The following is an 18,342-nucleotide window of genomic DNA, read 5'->3' on the forward strand; positions in this document are numbered from 1 at the left end:
TCCTAAACAATACAATAGTTGATTTTTACACAGCCTGAACCTTGGAAAAAGTAGGTAGCATTTAGGAAACAGAAAAGCAGTTACTTGATTTAAGTTGTAAATAAATGTTTGTTTGTTTGTTTGTTTGTTTGAAAGATTTTATTTTTAAGTAATCTCTACACCCAACATGGGGCTTGAACTTACAAACCTGAGATCATGAGTCATACCCTCTACCAACTGAGCCAGCCAGGCACCTCTAAATCTATATTTAGAATGAAGCTCACTAGGGTCAAAAAACACTGTTTCATGTGCCTCTATATTCCTAGTGTCTAGAACAGTGCCGGTTACATAGTAAATACTCAATAAACACTTCTTGAATGATTATGTCGTTATCAAGCACAAGCTCATATATTGATTTCATGACATTGAGTAGAGAAGAAAAAGTCCTGTAAAGGACAAATATCTCTAATTTGGACATGTAAACACAGTTTACAAGGGACATATGTGACATTTAAATAAAAGATTTAGTTTAGTTATTTTTTTAAAGTTTATTTTGTTTTATTTCATTTTGTTTCGTTTCGTTTCATTTCATTTCATTTCATTTCATTTCATTTCATTTCATTTCATTTCATTTCATTGTATTTTATTTTTTGAGAGAGAGAAAGCACATGAGTGCAAGCAGGGGAGGGACAGAAAGAGAGGGAGAGAGAGGGAATCCCAAGCAGGCTCTGTGCTGTCAGCACAGAGCCCAGCGCAGGGCTTGATCTCACAAAAGGTGAGCCGAAATCAAGAGTTGAACGCTTAACCAACTGAGCCACCCAGGCTCCCCAAAAGATTTACCTTAGAAATTCAGGATTCTATATGATGGCACCATTGTGATTTATTTAAAGATTTTTAAAATTCCAAACTATACGATTATAACTGACTTAAGATGTTATTATAGTGACTATTTGAAAAGCCAAAGAAATATCTGCTAAGTATTTAAAGTGCAAACATGCAGATAAAAAAAGAGTTATCTGCCTACATGTCACTGTACTGAGTAAACACTTAATCATTAACCTCTATAAATGACTTTATGGTAATCTCATCATATAGTATTTTAGAAGCATTTTTATTCAGACAATTGTATATGTTGAACAAATTAGTGTTTGGGTTTGAGCTGTGGTTATAATTAAGATTATAGTTGTTTTTTAATGACACTTTTCACTTAATGATAGTGATTTAAATGAATCTTTCCAAATAAAAATAACTTGAGCTTGGAGAAGGTGCCCCTAGAGTTGTATAAATATGACATAGATGGGCTCAGAAGACATTTAAGGATGTTCCACACCGGATGAAAAACATTTAAAACATGACCAAAGGCTCTTTAGTTGTCTACGAAAGGAGAATATGATTTACACACATAGTGCTGAAACATAGGAAAGAATTATTTATAGCAGAACAAATAGGACATGAATTGTATATGTGTTTGAAATTATTAAATTATTTACATTATTAAAATTATTAAAATTTAAAACTGGTAAATTATTTACATTATTAAAATTCATGTCCAATCATTTTTTATCAGCATCTTGCCAAGTTTTTTGCTGTTTCTGTAAAACATGGACTATTCTGTACAATGGCAAAAGACAGTGTGATTTTTAACCTTGACTATGCTTTTTGGAAACTTCAGAGACAAATATTGATTAAGCCCAAGATATACTGAATCACCACATTTTTAAAGGATCCACATTTTTATACTTGGTATAAATGGATTCTTCTTCTCCAACTCTGTATGCTTTCTTCAAATTCAAATATTTCCCTCTGAAGTGAGCAATCCCAAATGGGATTTTATGATGTCATGGGGAAAGCATGAGTAATTGCTGCTTATGTTTTTGGTAGGCCTTTTTATTTAAACTCTTTTAGTTCATATATGTGTTGACATTTACTGTTATATTTTGAAATGTTATCTAAATTCTGAGTTTAAATATAATGTAATGATTGGTATTTTAGCACAGAATAAGAATTCTTCCTAATTGCCAAATTCAATGATCAGTTTGTTTTTTCTCAAACCTTAGGCTACCTCCGTCTGTAGCCTCTGCTAAAGTTATTGCTTCCTGATTTCTCCACCTCTTTTGCTTACTCCTTCTATTCTTCACACTTCAGGCAGCAAGATGCCTTTAAAGAAAGTTAATGGGGCGGGGGGGGGGAGGAGGGCGCCTGGGTAGCTCAGTCAGTTAAGTGTCCCACTTTAGCTCAGGTCATGATCTCCCGGCGCATGATCTCATGGCCTGTTAGTTCAAGCCCTGCATAAGGGCTCTGTGCTGACGGCTCGGAGCCTGAAGCCTACTTCCAATTCTGTGTCTCCCTCTCTCTCTGTCCCTCTCCTGCTAGTGCTCTCTCTCTCTCTCTCTCTCAAAAATAAAGACTAAAAAAATTTTTTTAAAAATAATAAAGTCTTAAGTTAATCAGGCCTCAGTTCTCTTGTTCTACCCCTACTCCCCACCAGTCACCAGTTCAGAGCTTCAAAGGCTTTATACTGCTTTTACCTAAGACCAGAATTCTCAACAGGGTCATAAGTACCTGAATATGTTCTCTGTTTGTCTCCCTTCCAGCCACATTTCTTACACCTCCAAAGTGAATTTTTACCAGTTTATCAAATGTCATACTGGGGTTTTTTCATGTTATTTCTTTTGCCTGGAAAGTCTCCATCAGAACTCCCATCTTTTGCCCCTGCCTCAGCTTCCTATACATCCCCTCTCTGCTTAAATGCTAAGTCGCAGGGGAGGTTTTCTAAGGACTCCAGTTTTACATTCCCGTGTAATCCTAACCTTCTTTTAGCACAGTACTCAGAACATAATTGTCACTTGATTCATATTTGGGGATTGAGTGATTTATTAAACAAATCTAGCATTCTTTTGTTTTCCCCATTCTCTTGTATTCCTCCAGACCCTAGTCCTTTGCCCCTCCTCCTTATTTTCCTTTCTAAATGTAAGTGTTCCTCAGATTTCTCTCCTGGGCTTTTTTTTTTTTTCTTTTCCCTTATCCCTTTCCTGTAGTAATTTCTTGACTTTTAAGTAGCACTTCTATGTAGAAAATTGCTAGACTTATATTTTTATCTTAACACTCTCTCTCTCTCTCTCTATCCATATATGGCTACTAGATTTCTCCAATTGGAGGGCATGGGAAATGGATTATAACCCAGGTTTCCCTCTAAAACTTTCATTCTTGTCTTCCACAGTTTTATTAATGATACAATATATTTTCAGCACTCCAGATTTAGAATGTTTTGATTAATAATTCAATATCCTTTCTTCATATTCCTCCAATTTAATAAATTGCCAGGTCTTGTTGCAGGTACCACCCCGGTCTCTATTTTACTTCCTGTCCTCTTATATTTTCTATGACTGCCATTCTACTTTACGCTCCATTATCACTATCAACGTTACACCAAACAACCTCTGATAGGCTCCTCCATCTTTAATTCCCCAACTCCACTCCACTACGTCTTCTCTAACCTCCCTTTTTAGAGTTTTGCTATGTCCCTGCCTTTTTTCCATGCCCAGCTTCTGCCTCCTTGTTCAAGGTTTAACAAAAACATCAAACTTCCTAAGCTTTCCCATAGGGAAACAATTTCTTCTTCCTTTGAATTTTTGTTGCACTTAATGTACTTCTTTTATGGCATTTACCAGTTTCTTTTAAAAATTTTAACAGCTTATCTATACCCTTTTCCCCCCACAGGAGTATAAGTTTCCTGAAAGAGTATTTGTATCTATGTGGTTCACTTTGTATCCTCCATACATTTCACAAGTTCTAGGTGCTAAACCAATGTGTTTAGTGAGCAACTGAATTGATTCCATCCTTGATTTTATATAAATATGTTTTTGAATAACATTTAGTTTATGATAATATATTGATACTATCTTTAATGGTTCTAAAACATTCTCCCCTACTCCTGCCATTTTCTTGAATACTCATTCTTGTCTGTTTTGTTAAATTGGAAGTGCTTTTCTTTATAGAGTTCTCTGTTAATTCCAAATGGTATTATTTAATTCTACAGACATAGCTTGATATCTTTGTGGTTGAAGAAAGCTCTGTTCCTTTACTCACCAGTGTCCTTTGATGATTGCTGAGATGAGTACCTGAAGTATTGTCTTTTCCTGTCTGTTTATACAGAAAGAATATTTTTTGATCTGTAACTGTGGTCTCTCTTTGTGCAGTCTGCCCAAATTTGCTTAACTTTGTTTTAATGGCAACAAACACAAGAGTAGAATACCAAAGGATGACTCAGCGTTGAATTCCCAAATACAGAACAGCAAGCAGCTCTATGAATTCCTACTCATTAAAAAAGGGATTCATACTCAATTCAGGAATAGGATAGAGATGAAAATGGTGTTCAAATATAAAGAAATATTAGGACAAGGGGAATTTGAGGATCAGGAAATGAGGGAGCTCAAATCCAGTTGTGGCATATGAAAAAGTAGATGAAGCCAACAGCAGAGACTAGTAATTCAGAGATTCTTCACAAGTGGCCCTGGTGATAAACCCTGCCTTTTCATTGCAAAGCAGATGTAATTTTGGTGCCCACAAAAGGAGAACTAAGGCTAGGTGTATTGCCTCTTCTATTTGAGAACAAACATAACTGCCGGAATTAGTTTACAAACATTTCATTAGAAGAATACTACATGGTGGGGCACATCGGTGGCTCAGTCTGTTGAACATCTTACTTCGGCTCAGGTCATGATCTCACAGTCTGTGAGTTCAAGACCTACATCAGGCTCTGTGCTGACGGCTCGGAGCCTGGAGCCTGCTTCAGATTCTGTGTCTCCCTCTCTGTCTGCCCCTTGCCTACTCTCTCTCTCTCTCTCTCTCTCTCTCTCTCTCTCTCAAAAATAAATGAACATTAAAAAAAAGAAAAAAAAAGGAAAATGCCACATGGTAAAAAAAAAAAAAGAAAAAGGTTTATTTTATACAAGTATTGATGAAATATTTTAAAAAGGAAGAAATGAACTAATCAAGAAAAAAGGGTAAAATGAGAGACTGGAGATTCTGGAGTACTCTGTACTTAAAGGGTGAATTGGTAAACCTTGAAATACATATACCCAATATTATTGAAGTTTATTTTAACCTAATTTTCTTTTGTTTTTATTTATTATTATTATTATTATTATTATTATTATTATTATTATTATTTTAAGTTTAAATAGGCTCCACAGCCAATATGGGGCTCCAACTCATGACCCTGAGATTGAGAGTCATATGCTCTATTCTTGGAGCCAGCCAGCCCCCATATTTTCACTTAATTTTAAACTGTTCCTGGATTTACTGTGTTAAAAAATGTCCCTGAAATATTTTGCTTAAGATGTCCCCATTTTTATGAAAAGCAATTGCTTTGCCACAATTATATTTTATAGCTTTACAAATCCATTGAAATGTGTTCTCTTGGTTAATTTTACTTGACATGATTTAAATATTTCCTTTTAGGAAAAAAATTAAAAATCTGATTAAAATTGCTCAAAAGGCTTTTTGAAAATAAAAGTTATTACAAAACAACTGTTCAGTGACTTAAGCATAAATGAATTTGACATCCACAAATTTAATTTTCTTTAAATACATGTGGATAAAATACTTTCAAATTATTTGAAGATATTTAGCATACTGAAAACACAGCTGTGTTCACTCTGTTAAGCCTTAGGAATCTTGGAGGTTCCCAAGTTACTAAATTATAGCTAAATATTGAAGACACTATGGTGTAGTGTTTGAGTTATTTTCCATGTTGAAAGAGATTTGCTTTAAAGAAAGGTTAGAACCAACTGTTTTCACTGAACTGATAACTCACCTGTCATGACTATGTCATTTGACTTTGTTTGGAAGGGAACTGAATATAGGCTGAAAGCAGAGCAACAATAACAACCACAAAAAAACAAGTCTTAATTAGAACAACTTTTGTATTGTGTGTTTTCCGAATTTATCTTAACATAAATTTCCCAAAACTAAGCACTGTATACAAAATATGTACCAGCTTCATGATTACGTCTTGTTTTAAAATATGAAACAGAAATGGTATCCATTCTTTGGATGGAAGTGCCTGCCTTTACAATAGAAGTGGCCATGTGAGGAGGTGTTTGTAAACATTTCTTCTCGTCACCACACTTTCTGTGAGATCATCCATGTAGAGGACTTAGTGCCCAGCACAGAGTGACCCTTCAAAATATGTTAATTGTAGCAAGTAACAGTAGCCAATAATCAAAAAATCATTATATATTATAAACATATAAAAATAAAAATATTAATATAAAAATAAAAGAATAAGGGTTACCGAAGTCAAATTTCGGTATAGGTGTCATACTATTACAATCTACTGAAAAAAATAATAATTGTGTAATAATAATAACCCACTTTATAAAACTGAAGTATAACTAACATATGATGTTATATTAGTTTCAGTTTTACAATGTATTGATTCAACAATTCTATACATTATTCAGTGTTCATCATGATAAGGGTATTCAGCATCTGTCACTACAGAATGTTGTTAAAATATTATTGAATATATTCCCTAATCTGTACTCTTTATCTCTATGACTAATCTGTTTTATAACTGACAGTTTGTACCTCTTAATCCCCTTATTTCAACTATACTTCCCCTCTGGCAACCACCAGCGTGTTCTCTGTATTTAAGTGTCTGTTATTTTGGGGCACCAGGGTGGCTCAGTCGGTTAAGTATCTGACTCTTGATCTCAATTCAGGTCTTGATCTCAGGGGCGTGAGTTTAAGTCCTGCATTAGGCTCCAGTTTAAGTAGGTGTGGAGCCTACTTAAAAAAAAAAAAAAAAAGTAAGGGTCTGTTTGTTTCTTTGCTTGCTTTTTAGATTAGATGTATAAGTGAAATCATACAGTATTTGTCTTTGTTTTAAATTCTGAAAGAGACTTATTTCACTTAGCATAATACCCTCTAGGTCCTTCCATGTTGTTGCAAATGGCAAGATCTCTCTCTCTTTTTTTTTTTTTGCTGATAATATTCCATTATACATACACTCACATACACATGCATATACCACATTTTCTTTATCCATTTATCTATCAGTGGACATTTGAATTACTTCCATATATTGGCTATTGTAAATAATGGTGCAATAACAATAAGAGTAAATATATCTTTTCAAATTAGTGTTTTTGCTTTCTTTGAACTACCCACATTTACTGGGCACTTATTGTGCATGTATTATTATCTTTATTCTTCCCATTTACAGATAAGAAAAATGAAGTTAAGGGGAAGTTAAGTAATGTAGCTAAATGTATATAGCTAGCAAATTTACAAAACCATGTAATTGGTCTTCAGAACCATGCTATTAATTATTATGCTCTAATTTTTCACTGATGTTGGTGCATTTTCCTTACCCAAATAATAATTGGGAAAAAAAGTTTTCGTGCCATTCCTCATTGTTGGCTCCAAAAACTGCAGATATTAAGGAAGAGATAAAATCACATAAGCAAACTTAAAGTATTATAAATAGGGGTGCCTGGGTGGCGCAGTCGGTTAAGCGTCCGACTTCAGCCAGGTCATGATCTCGCGGTCCGTGAGTTCGAGCCCCGCGTCAGGCTCTGGGCTGATGGCTTGGAGCCTGGAGCCTGTTTCCGATTCTGTGTCTCCCTCTCTCTCTGCCCCTCCGCCGTTCATGCTCTGTCTCTCTCTGTCCCAAAAATAAATAAAAGTTGAAAAAAAAATTAAAAAAAAAGTATTATAAATAAATACTTGTTTGCAAAAGCAAATGGTAGACTATGTTTATAAATTTTAAAAACACATTAAAAGTTCTGCATCTTTAAAATAATGTTATACAATTAATGTTACTCATAAAAGATACTTTCCATCAGTTTAAATCTGATTATACAACATCTTCATTCCATTGAATCTATGTGTTCTATTTCAAAATGTAGAGTTTGGGAAAGAATTGAAAGGGATGTCTCCCTTACAGCTTTAGACAACTTGGTTTCAGATTGGTCACTGGTTAGAAATGAAGCTACTGTATTGAGAAAGAAGTGTTGGGAAATGTGTCACAATAATCAAGGCAAAGAAAAGAAATTTCTCAAGAGTATAGCCCATATATATATTTTGTTAATAACCTGTCCTCAGCCAGGAATGCGTGAAATGCAATCTCTTCCTTTCAGTCATAAGCATTCCCAGTGGAGATATCACTTTAAGTGCTTTGGTTTTTCTTTTCTTTTTTTTTTTTAAATGTGTTTATTTATTTTTGAGAGAAAGAGCGTGAGTGGGGTAAGGACGGAGACAGAGGGGGACAGAGGATCCCAAGCAGGCTCTGCGCTGGTAACAGTGAGCCCAAAGCAGGCGTAGAACTCACAAACTGTCAGATCATGACCTGAGCCAAAGTCAGATAGATACTCAGCCAACTGAGCTACCCAGGCGCCTCACTTTGGTATTTTTCTATCTGATGTTTTACTGCTACCTGTGAAGGGACAAGAAAGTTCTACAACAGAGTATTAAAGAGAAGTTCAGTCAAAATTTACTCAACTGGAATTGATCTATTTGATTTTTTAAGTTATGTAGTATTTAATGCATTCAAGTATATGTGTGCTTTTCATGTAGAGCATAAAATAAAATGGATACTCATGAGCCCCTAAGTTAAACTAAAGTCTAAAATATTACTTATCACTTTGACATCACTGTGTTTCCCTTTGATCACATTCTCCACTGTCCATTCCCAGAGGTTACCAAGACCTTGAATTTTATGTTTATTATTATGCCTGTTATTTGAGGATTAGATTAACTACTTAAGCATTTATTCATAAATAAAACATTGATATTGCTCATTGGGTTTCATGAAAACAATGTAATATGTCTAGAACTTGAATTTTTTACTCATAATTTTATTTCTAGGATTTAATAATGAGACTTCATGTAGTTATGGGTAATTTATGTTCACTGGTATAAATATCTCACTATGGATATGTCGCAGTTTACTCAATCATTTGTACCATCATGATTCTGGGAGATAAATAGGATCTACTCTCTAGATAATTGTTATAATCTATAATTTAGGACTAGCATGTTGTTGAAAGAGGTAAGGGACAGGACCTTCAGAGAGCTGTCACCCATGGGCAGTGAAGATCTGAGTCTGAAGCCTGACAGAACCTAGAACTGGAAGCTTGTGGACAGTCTGTGGAGCTTTTATATACACAGGGTGAGGGCTCATGTAGACTTCAGTAAAACAGCCATGTCTGAGCACCATGATTTGCCAAGAATAATGGATGCCAATTCATGTTCATCTTCCTTGTCTCATGCAACTTCCTGTTATTGACAAAATCCCAAAACAAAAGGAAAACATATGTAGAAGATCTGGGAAACACATCTCAGACATAAACAAGTGTTGATATGGGGTCAAGTTGACAGCATACCATTCTTGAATTGATGGCTTTTCCCAATTATTTTTGCTCTTACAAGCTTTGAGACTTTTAATGTTCTTCTACATGCACCAAGACTTACCTGCAGAATATACCTGAGAACGGAATTGCTGAGACATGGGTTAAATACATTTGCAGATTTACAAGACAATGGCAAAATAGTTGAATCTATTTACATTCCTGTAAGCAGGGTATATGAATCTTTGTGTCTCCACATTCTGACCAGTGTTTGGTTTCTGACTTCTACCATCATTGGGTATATAAAATGACATCTTATTGTCATCTTAATTTGACTTTTATTTAAATTCTAATGAGGTTGAAATTTTCATGCATTTTTCTTTTGCTGTTCTTTCCTCAATGACATATTCATGATTTTATCTTTTATTTATTAAGATAAAAATGATTTTATCTTTTATTTATCTTTTATTTATTTATTAAGCTGTTTGTCTTTTCCTTACAGTTTTGTACGTGTTTTTGTAAACTAATGTTTTATTGGCAACATAATGTAAATAGTTTTCAAATTTGTGACTTACGTTTTCGTCTTCTTTGTGGTTTATTTTAATAGATATTCTTAATTTTAATCAAACTTTTACTGTTAGCATGTTTTATGTCTTGTCTTAGAACTCTTAGGCATTATTTTCCTTTATTTTTCTGTTAGAAATTCTAAAATTTTGCCTTTCACTCCTAAATCTATAATCCATCTCTATTTATCTTTTTTTTTATGGTGGAAACAATTTCATTATTCTTACTATGGGTAGCCAATTATGCTCTGTATTAGATAGTTCCTTCTTTCCCTAACATATTAGTTTTCTGTTATTTCTGTAATAGTTAACACAAACTTAAGTGGCTCGAAACACAACAGATTTCTTATTTTACAGTTATAAAGATCAGAAGTCTGAAATGGTTCTCATGCACTAAAATTAAGATGTCAGTAAGGCTGCATTCCTTCTGGGGGTTTTATGGGAAAATCTGTTCCTTGATTCCTCTAGCTTCTAGAAGGAATCCTTATTCTGTGCCTCATGGCTTCCTCCTGTCTTCAAAGCCAGCAACTGCATGACTCCAACCTCTGATTCTGTTGCATTTTTCTTTAATGTATAAGGACAGTGAGCACACCTGGGTAATCTAGGATAATCTCTTCATCACAAGATTCCTAATTTAGTCAGAGTTGCAGAGTCTCTTTTGCAGAGTAACATATTTACAGATCCTGGGTATTAGGCCATGGGCATCTTTAGGGGTCCATTATACTGCTTTAGTGATCTGTACTGCCCCTGGTATCGTACATCATTTTAACATAAGGAGGAGTCTGTTTCTGGATTCTGGATTCCACTGCTCCATTTTCTATCTGTGTTCCAGGACTACACATATCACATTGTCATAATTAATACAGCTTGATAATGAATCTTTGTATGTGATAGGCATAGTCCTCAACTTGTTCTTCTGCTTCTGAATGCTTTGAGTATTCTTGGACTTTGATGTTTGCATACAAATTTTACAACCAATTGGTAAGTTGATCCAAATCCTATTATGATTGTAATTAGAACTGTGTTGAGCTATAGATGTAATTGAAAATACTAGAAATTGAGACTTCATGTCCATGAACATGATCTGTCTCTCAGTCTATGTATATACATTTGACAGCTTTATTAATGTATTTTATATATTTTCTGTAAATGTTTTGATTATACAGAATTCAGTTTATTCTTAGGAAATCTTATTTATTTTTTACTGATGCTGTAAATGATATCTCTCTTTAAAAAATTACTAATTATATGTTGCTTGTGCACAAAAATACAATTGATTTTTTATATTGATTTTGTATGAAACACCTTGCTAAGCTCTTTTACTTATTCTGATGATTTTTCTGAAATTACTTTAAGCCCTCTCTCTCTCTCTCTCTCTCTCTCTGTCTCTCTCCATATATATATATATATATATATATATATATATATATTATATATGTATATATATAATATATATAAATTTTATATATAATATATATATTTTGTTTCTTACTTTCTGATGTTTATTACATTTATTCAGTGGCTTGAATATTCATTGTTGAAGAAAACAAGAATGTGGATCTTTACCTTGTTTTTAATATTATTTTACTTATAAATACACTATTCTTATGGGTTTTTAGTAGAAATCTTCTACTAAAATGAAGGAAGTTTCCTTCATTTTTCAGATGATATGAGTTTTACAAAGATCGGAACTGAATTTCATAAAATTATTTTTCTGTTTAAATAAAATGTTAGCCTTTTTTCACATCCAAATAAAACGTTAACCATTTTTTCTCCATTGTTATAAATTAACGGTTATAACTTAGGGGTTATAAATCTTAAACTACCTGTGTATCTGTGACAAACACAACTCAATCATCATGTGTTTTTTGTATATACAGCAGGCTGGTATTTTGTTAAGTGTTTTTTATTTCATGAGTGGATTTGCTCTATAAATTCTCTTTTCTGATATGCTTTTATATCAAGGTTATACTAGACTGCTAACTGAGTTGAGGGATATTTCCCCATTTCTTCCTCTGGATAGTCTGCTATTAGCTCACAAGCATAGCAATTTCCCAGTGATTTTCAAAACTGGCTCCCATACACGCAGGGCAAGAACAGAGTGAAGAAAGAGGTAGGCCACTCCAGATTGGTAGGTGAAAGGTTTAATAAGCAAGGAACTTCTATATGAGACTTGTCTTGGGTGACTGCAAAATGAGTAGATCTTAGCACCTGCCCACCACAATCTTAAGAGTTTATACAGACGCCTTAATATGGTTCAGTCATGTTTACAGTCCAGATGGTCTAAAGGCTGTGTCCTTAAAGTGGCTCCGATTGTGGGAACAGTGGGTGGAACATAAATTCCAAGGATAAGGGAGGGGGTAAAGAGCCTCTGCTTGCCAAAGTCCAGGTTGTGGGTCAATTGGCAGTCATATCTCGACGACTCCTCCAACATCTGCATAGATTGGAATGATGTGTTTCCTAAAAGTCTAGTAAAATTCCTCTGTAGAAGTGCCTGCAATTAGTATTAGTTATGATACTGTTCTTAAATATTTCTATGTTTTCAACCTTCTAATTTTGCCTCCATTTTTAATTGAAGTACTATTTACGTACTGTGAAATGCACAGGTTTCAGTGTACAACTTGATAAGTTTTGACAAAAATGTACCTATACTTTCAACACAATATAGAACACTTCCATCACCCCAGATGTTTCCTTCAAATCACTTTCCCGTCAGTCCAATCCTGGCCTTCTATTTTCCATAGGCAACCACTCTTAGGAATTCTAACACCATGTATTATTTTGGCCTCTAGAACTTTGTATTAATAGAATCTAATGTGATATACTTTTTTTGTATCTGGCTTCTTTCACTCAACATAATTGTGAGATATAGCCATACCATTATATTAATCAGTGAATTATCCCTTTCTATTTATGTATAAACTTGTTGATCTTTTCTCCTTGGATAGGCATTGGTTTATTTATAGTTTAATGGTGACTGTGAGTAAAATATTATGGAAACTCTTATACAAGTTGTTTTGTGAACATGTGCTTCTATTTCCCTTGGTTAAATACCTAAGTAGAATTGCTAGGTCATAGCAGAACTCCATGTATGACTTTATACATAATAGCCAATCTTCCCAAGGTAGTTGTATCGTTTTAAACTGCCAACAGTAATTGCTCCAGTACTTCCACATCCTTATCCTCATCAATATTTGGTCTTTGTTTGTTTGTTTGTTTGTTTTAGCAATTCTGATATATGTGTGTTTAATTATTGACTTGATGGAATTTTTTGTAGATTCTAGATACTAATCTTTTTTTTAAGTTTATTTATTTTTGAGAGAGAGAGCAGGGAAGGGGAAGAGAGAGAGACAGATTGAATCCCAGGCTCTCAGCACGGACCCTGACGCAGGGCTCAGTTTCATGAACCGTGAGATCTTGACCTGAGCCAAAGTCAAGAGTCAGACAGACGCTAATTGACTGAGCTATGTAGGCACCCCATAGGTACTAGTTTTTTTTAAAGTTTGTATTTCAATTCCAGTCAGTTAACATACAGTGTTACATTTAGATACTAATCATTTTTCAGATGTATACACAGGGAATATAGTCTCCCAATCTGTGGCTTGTCTATTCAGTTTCTTAGTGGTTTTGGGATCAGCAAAAGCTTTAGTGAGTGCTGTTTGCTTCATATTAAGTAATTTTTCCCAGTTTAAATTTGCAAAGGCATTCTTCTATGCTTTCTAACTAGAATTTTTATAATTTTAGATTTCATGTTTAGATCTATGATAGATCTCAAAATAAAGTTTGCCTAAAAGCGAGGTGGGATAGAAAAGTTTTTTTGTCTGTTTGTTTTCTTTTGGTGTTTTGTTTTGTTTGCATATGATTATCCAAATGTTCTAGCTCCATTTGCTAAAAAGATTTGCTTTTCAAATATTATTACTTAGGCACTTTTTATGAACATCAATTTACCTTGTAAGTGGTCTTTCTGAACTTTGTACTGTTCTGTTTATCTACTTCCCTATAGGTACAACAATCCACACTTCAGTACAATATTAAATAAATGTGGTGAAAGCAGACATCTTTGAATTTATCCTAGACTTAGGGGAAAAGCATTTAGTCTTTCACCACTCAGTAGGGTGTATTTCTTACTACAGGATTATGGATTTTAAAACATATAGAGAAAAACTCTCGTTTAGAAAGAAGTTACTTAATTTTATTTATCTTTGTTTTTCATTTACCCAACACAGCTTTTGGTGCAGTCTACGGTTTTTGGTGCATTCTAACCCCTTTTTATTTTTTATTTTATTAAAATAATTTATTTCTTTATTTTTGAGAGAGAGAGGGAAAGAGAGAGAGAGAGAGACAGAGCATGAGTGGGGAGGGGCAGAGAGAGAGAGGGGGACACAGAATCTGAAGCGGGCTCCACGCTCTGAGCTGTGAGCACAGAGCCCGATGTGCACTTGAACCATGGAATCTGACTTTGAGATCATGACCTGAGCTGAAGTCGGACACTTAAGCGACTGAGCCACCCAGGCACCCCAAAGCCCTTTCTATTTCTTAAATTAATAGGTGAAAGATTATTCAAGTCATTTGGTGTGGAGTATGTTAGTAACTGACAATATACTCCAATAACTGCTTTTATTTCACTTGTTTTTAACTATGTTTTAGGAAGAATAACATACTGAATAGACCCTCTAGAATTTCCTGTTTAGAGAAACTGTTTTGTATGTATGCACTATCAGTAGTGTTTTAAACTTTTCTGTATATGTGTAGTTTTCAATAATCTGTTTGGAGAGAAAAAGCTTTTAGTAATTTTGTAACCATTGTGCTCCTCCCTAATTTCTTTTTTGTAAGTGATTTATTTATTTGATTATGTAAGTATATGACATGTTCAATATATTATTGATTTTGGCAGTCTTTTAGGAAGAGGCATCCTTCTTAAAATGGATCGTAGATGAGAAGATCTGAAATAGTTTTGTGAGTGTATGTGTCTCTGTGTGTGTGAATGGCATAACTCTCTTCTGCATGGTAAAGTTTGAAAAGCCCACAGCCCATCATTTATTTTTGGTGCAAATTATTACTTTTTTCTACTTTAAAACAGAATTCTATTGATTTTGTTTCCTAGTTCAATTTTGTGGGGAAATTGCTTGGACCAAGAGGAAACTCCTTGAAGAGACTACAGGAAGAAACAGGTGCTAAAATGTCTATCCTGGGCAAAGGATCAATGAGAGATAAAGCAAAGGTACTGAACTTTGAATTTGATATTTAACACATACAGGAGGTTACCTGTAACACTGATGGCCAAACTTACAAGCATATCTGCACTGTTGTCCCATCATTTCCTGTGATTTTTCACCTTCTGGGACCACCCTATTGCACTCCCTGTTGATTCTTCTATTTTCGTAAAAATTCAATTACCCGCCTTTTTTTCCCCAGAACGTGTAATTCCATATCTTTATTCTCTTTAGTCCTTTGTGTAAATTGTTGTCAAATCTTTTCACTTTTTCTGTGTCTTCTGTAGGATGTTTCTATATGTCTATGCTCATTTTCTTTAATTCCCTGTCTGGATCCCCTTTCTCTCTTCAACTATGTCACCTAATCACATCCATTATATCATTGTCTCTTTTTATCTCTTTGCTCCATTTCACTCTGGCCCTCTTATCTAAAGCAATTTCAAATACTCATCTGCAAATCTAAGAGAATTCCACTCATTTTCTTAAATGTTTCAATTCACCTGACCTCAAAAGAACAAATAAGCTAAGAAATAGATGAACTTTGATATTTGAAATGATTTCCTTCATATCTGAACGACATCATTGTCCCATTTTATAAAGTGAAAGCAATTTTCAATGTGTTAGAATTCACTGTTTTGGAAAAATAACAACCATTTATAGAGATCTATTCATAAAGGATCCTTTAAGATTCATTGAGAAAAGGTGGGTGTGTTAAGGTAGTATTATTTGATCAGGCCATGCTTTTCTGATTCAGTATGTTACCATGGAAAATATAATTTTCAAACATTTATTTCTGAATATGAGAATTACTTAGAAAATTGTTTAGGAGTTCTCCCTTTTAACTGTTAATGTGAAATCTTGAATAAATTTATAGTGGGAAATGTCACTGTACAGATAGCTCATAATCTTACAATGTAAACTTCATATTGTGCGCTTTTTATATTCTTCAGACTTTCTTAAAAGTTAGATCAGGCATCATCTCCCCAACAGGGATTTCCTGACCTCCTGTGACAGGCTAAATCCTCTCATCACAACGTATTTTATTGAAATGTTTGGTTTCTCTCATTAAACTGTATACTCCCACCAGCTGGAGAAATATCCTTGTCAGCTTTGCCTACTCAGAGTATCTGTGTAGTCCCTCCCTCTGTAGCTTTCAAAGTAAATATTGCTTTTTCCCATATATTTGGAAGTTTTTTTTCTGTTCACAAAGTTGTACATTGGATGCCTTTTTTCCTGTTAGGTACCAGCATAAGTATTTGAAAATCTAGGAGGAAACAAATTTGGTTCTATTAAGTTTCCATTATGTTTAATTTACTAATATTAGCTGTTGCTTGAAATCCAGGTTCTCATTGATTACTGTTTGGGTGATCCATCATGTTTGCCTATGCTTCAACTATTTTCATTGTTCTTCTACAAAATGAAAGAAAATAAGAACATTTAAGAACAACAATAGGGGTGCCTGGGTTGCTCAGTCGGTTAAGCCTCTGACCTCAGCTCAGATCATGATCTCAGGGTTCATGGGTTAGAGCCCGCGTTGGGCTCTATGCTGACAGCTCAGAGCCTGCAGCCTGCTTCAGATTCTATGTCTCCCCTGTCTCAGCTCCTCCCCGCTTGTGCTCTCTCTTAAAAATGATAAACATTTAAAAAAAATTTTAATATTAAAAAAAGAGCAACAATAATGTATTGTACTGTAAACTCCATTTTATAGAATCTAGATAAGATCTTAACTGCCAAGGGTGGTGGGCACACAGATGACATAAAACCACAGACGTGGATATGCAAAAGTTCACCTTAGTAAAGACTTTATTAAAATAAAAAAATAAATCCTTGTTAAAACATTGATTACTATGCTGCTGTTTTACCTCTTCCCAACATGACCTGATCAGGAAGAAAGATTTTATATGTGATTTTATTCTTTTAACAAATAAAACTCATATGATTCTTCTGTGGAAGTATCTCTGTGTGTATGTGTTATACAGCCACACAGGAATATATTCATGCATTAATTGCAGAAGTATTTGTTGCTATGTGTCACACTATGTGTCATCCATAGTCTCCTCCTAAAGTTTACATTCCAATGGCAGAGACAGATAATAAATAAGTGAATAAGCACAATTTAATAATTATTATGGATTGAAATACTATGGATTGTTTTTCTGTGTTGACTCTGCTATTAAGATGCTACACAATGTATGTCCTAAACTTGATCTTTGCTTCACGACAAAAAGGAGATACTTGGGTAGTTGTCTAAGTCAGGACAAAATAACTATGCAAAAGTCTTGCACTTCTGCTATGTGCTTACCTGTAGATTAAATATCATGCTCTATAGAAAATAAATATTAGACATGAGTCAAGCCCTCACAAAACTTTTAATTTAATTAAACATCCTGATATGTTTAACGCTTTCTTTTTTTTTTAAATTTTTTTATTGTTTATTATTTTTGAGAGAGAGAGACAGAGCGACTGAGAGCAAGCAGGGAAGGGGCAGAGAGAGAGGGAGACACAGAATCGGAAGCAGGCTCCAGACTGAGCGCTCAGGACAGAGCCCGACGCGAGGCTTGAACCCACAGACCACGGATCATGACCTGAGCTGTAGTCGGCCACCCAGCTGACTGAGCCACTCAGGCACTCCTGTTTAACACTTCCTTTAAAAAAAAGTTAAGAAAGCATCAATCATTGAATTAGTAGGTGGAAAGAGTGACACACTCATTTAATTTTATAATTCTAATAAGACGTTTCCATCCTTAGCAAAGCATGACATTTTAAGATTTATTCTAAGATCATTATAAAATTGCATGGTATAGAAAATAGTTCTAGTGGTTTAGTGTAGTAAAGAGATTCTACCAAGTTTAATGTTTTTATTTGTGTTATTTTGGTTTTGATGGATTTGGGGGAAATATTCCTTTTAGTTTCGTGATACCTAGCCAATAACTCTATAAGCAAAGAAAGGAAACAGAGCCAAAACAAAGTGAAATGTGGTAATATCCAAGGTAATACCAGTGGCAAAATCCTACCGTATATTCAATATTTTGTTCCCATAGTGGTCAGATCACTGAATATATGAACTCACATTTTACCTAAAACTATGCAGGAATGCTTGAACAGAAGCTGGCTTTTAAATTGTGATGATAAAGGTATTCTTAGAGAAAATTAGGAGGTAATATATACAGCATGTTTGTGATATTTCAAAATATCTCAGGAAATTAACTGGCAGTTCAGAAATTTCTTTAA

General features: G+C 34.3%; 1 protein-coding gene across 13 annotated transcripts in view; it reads left to right on the forward strand.

Moving 5' to 3' along the window:
* KHDRBS2 (KH RNA binding domain containing, signal transduction associated 2) overlaps window positions 1-18,342 on the forward strand; it is a 624,340-nt gene that overhangs the window by 208,797 nt on the left and 397,201 nt on the right. For all 13 annotated transcript variants that reach the window (XR_008298548.1, XR_008298549.1, XR_008298546.1 and 10 more), the window contains exon 3: window positions 15,003-15,119. Coding sequence is in view for 4 of the 13 variants with exons in the window: in XM_053222622.1 (XP_053078597.1) it covers window positions 15,003-15,119 (117 nt within the window). In the remaining 9 variants the exon portion in view is untranslated. The remainder of the gene's footprint in view (window positions 1-15,002; window positions 15,120-18,342) is intronic.

Source organism: Acinonyx jubatus, chromosome B2 (genome assembly GCF_027475565.1).
Source record: "Acinonyx jubatus isolate Ajub_Pintada_27869175 chromosome B2, VMU_Ajub_asm_v1.0, whole genome shotgun sequence".
Taxonomy (NCBI): Eukaryota; Metazoa; Chordata; class Mammalia; order Carnivora; family Felidae; genus Acinonyx; species Acinonyx jubatus.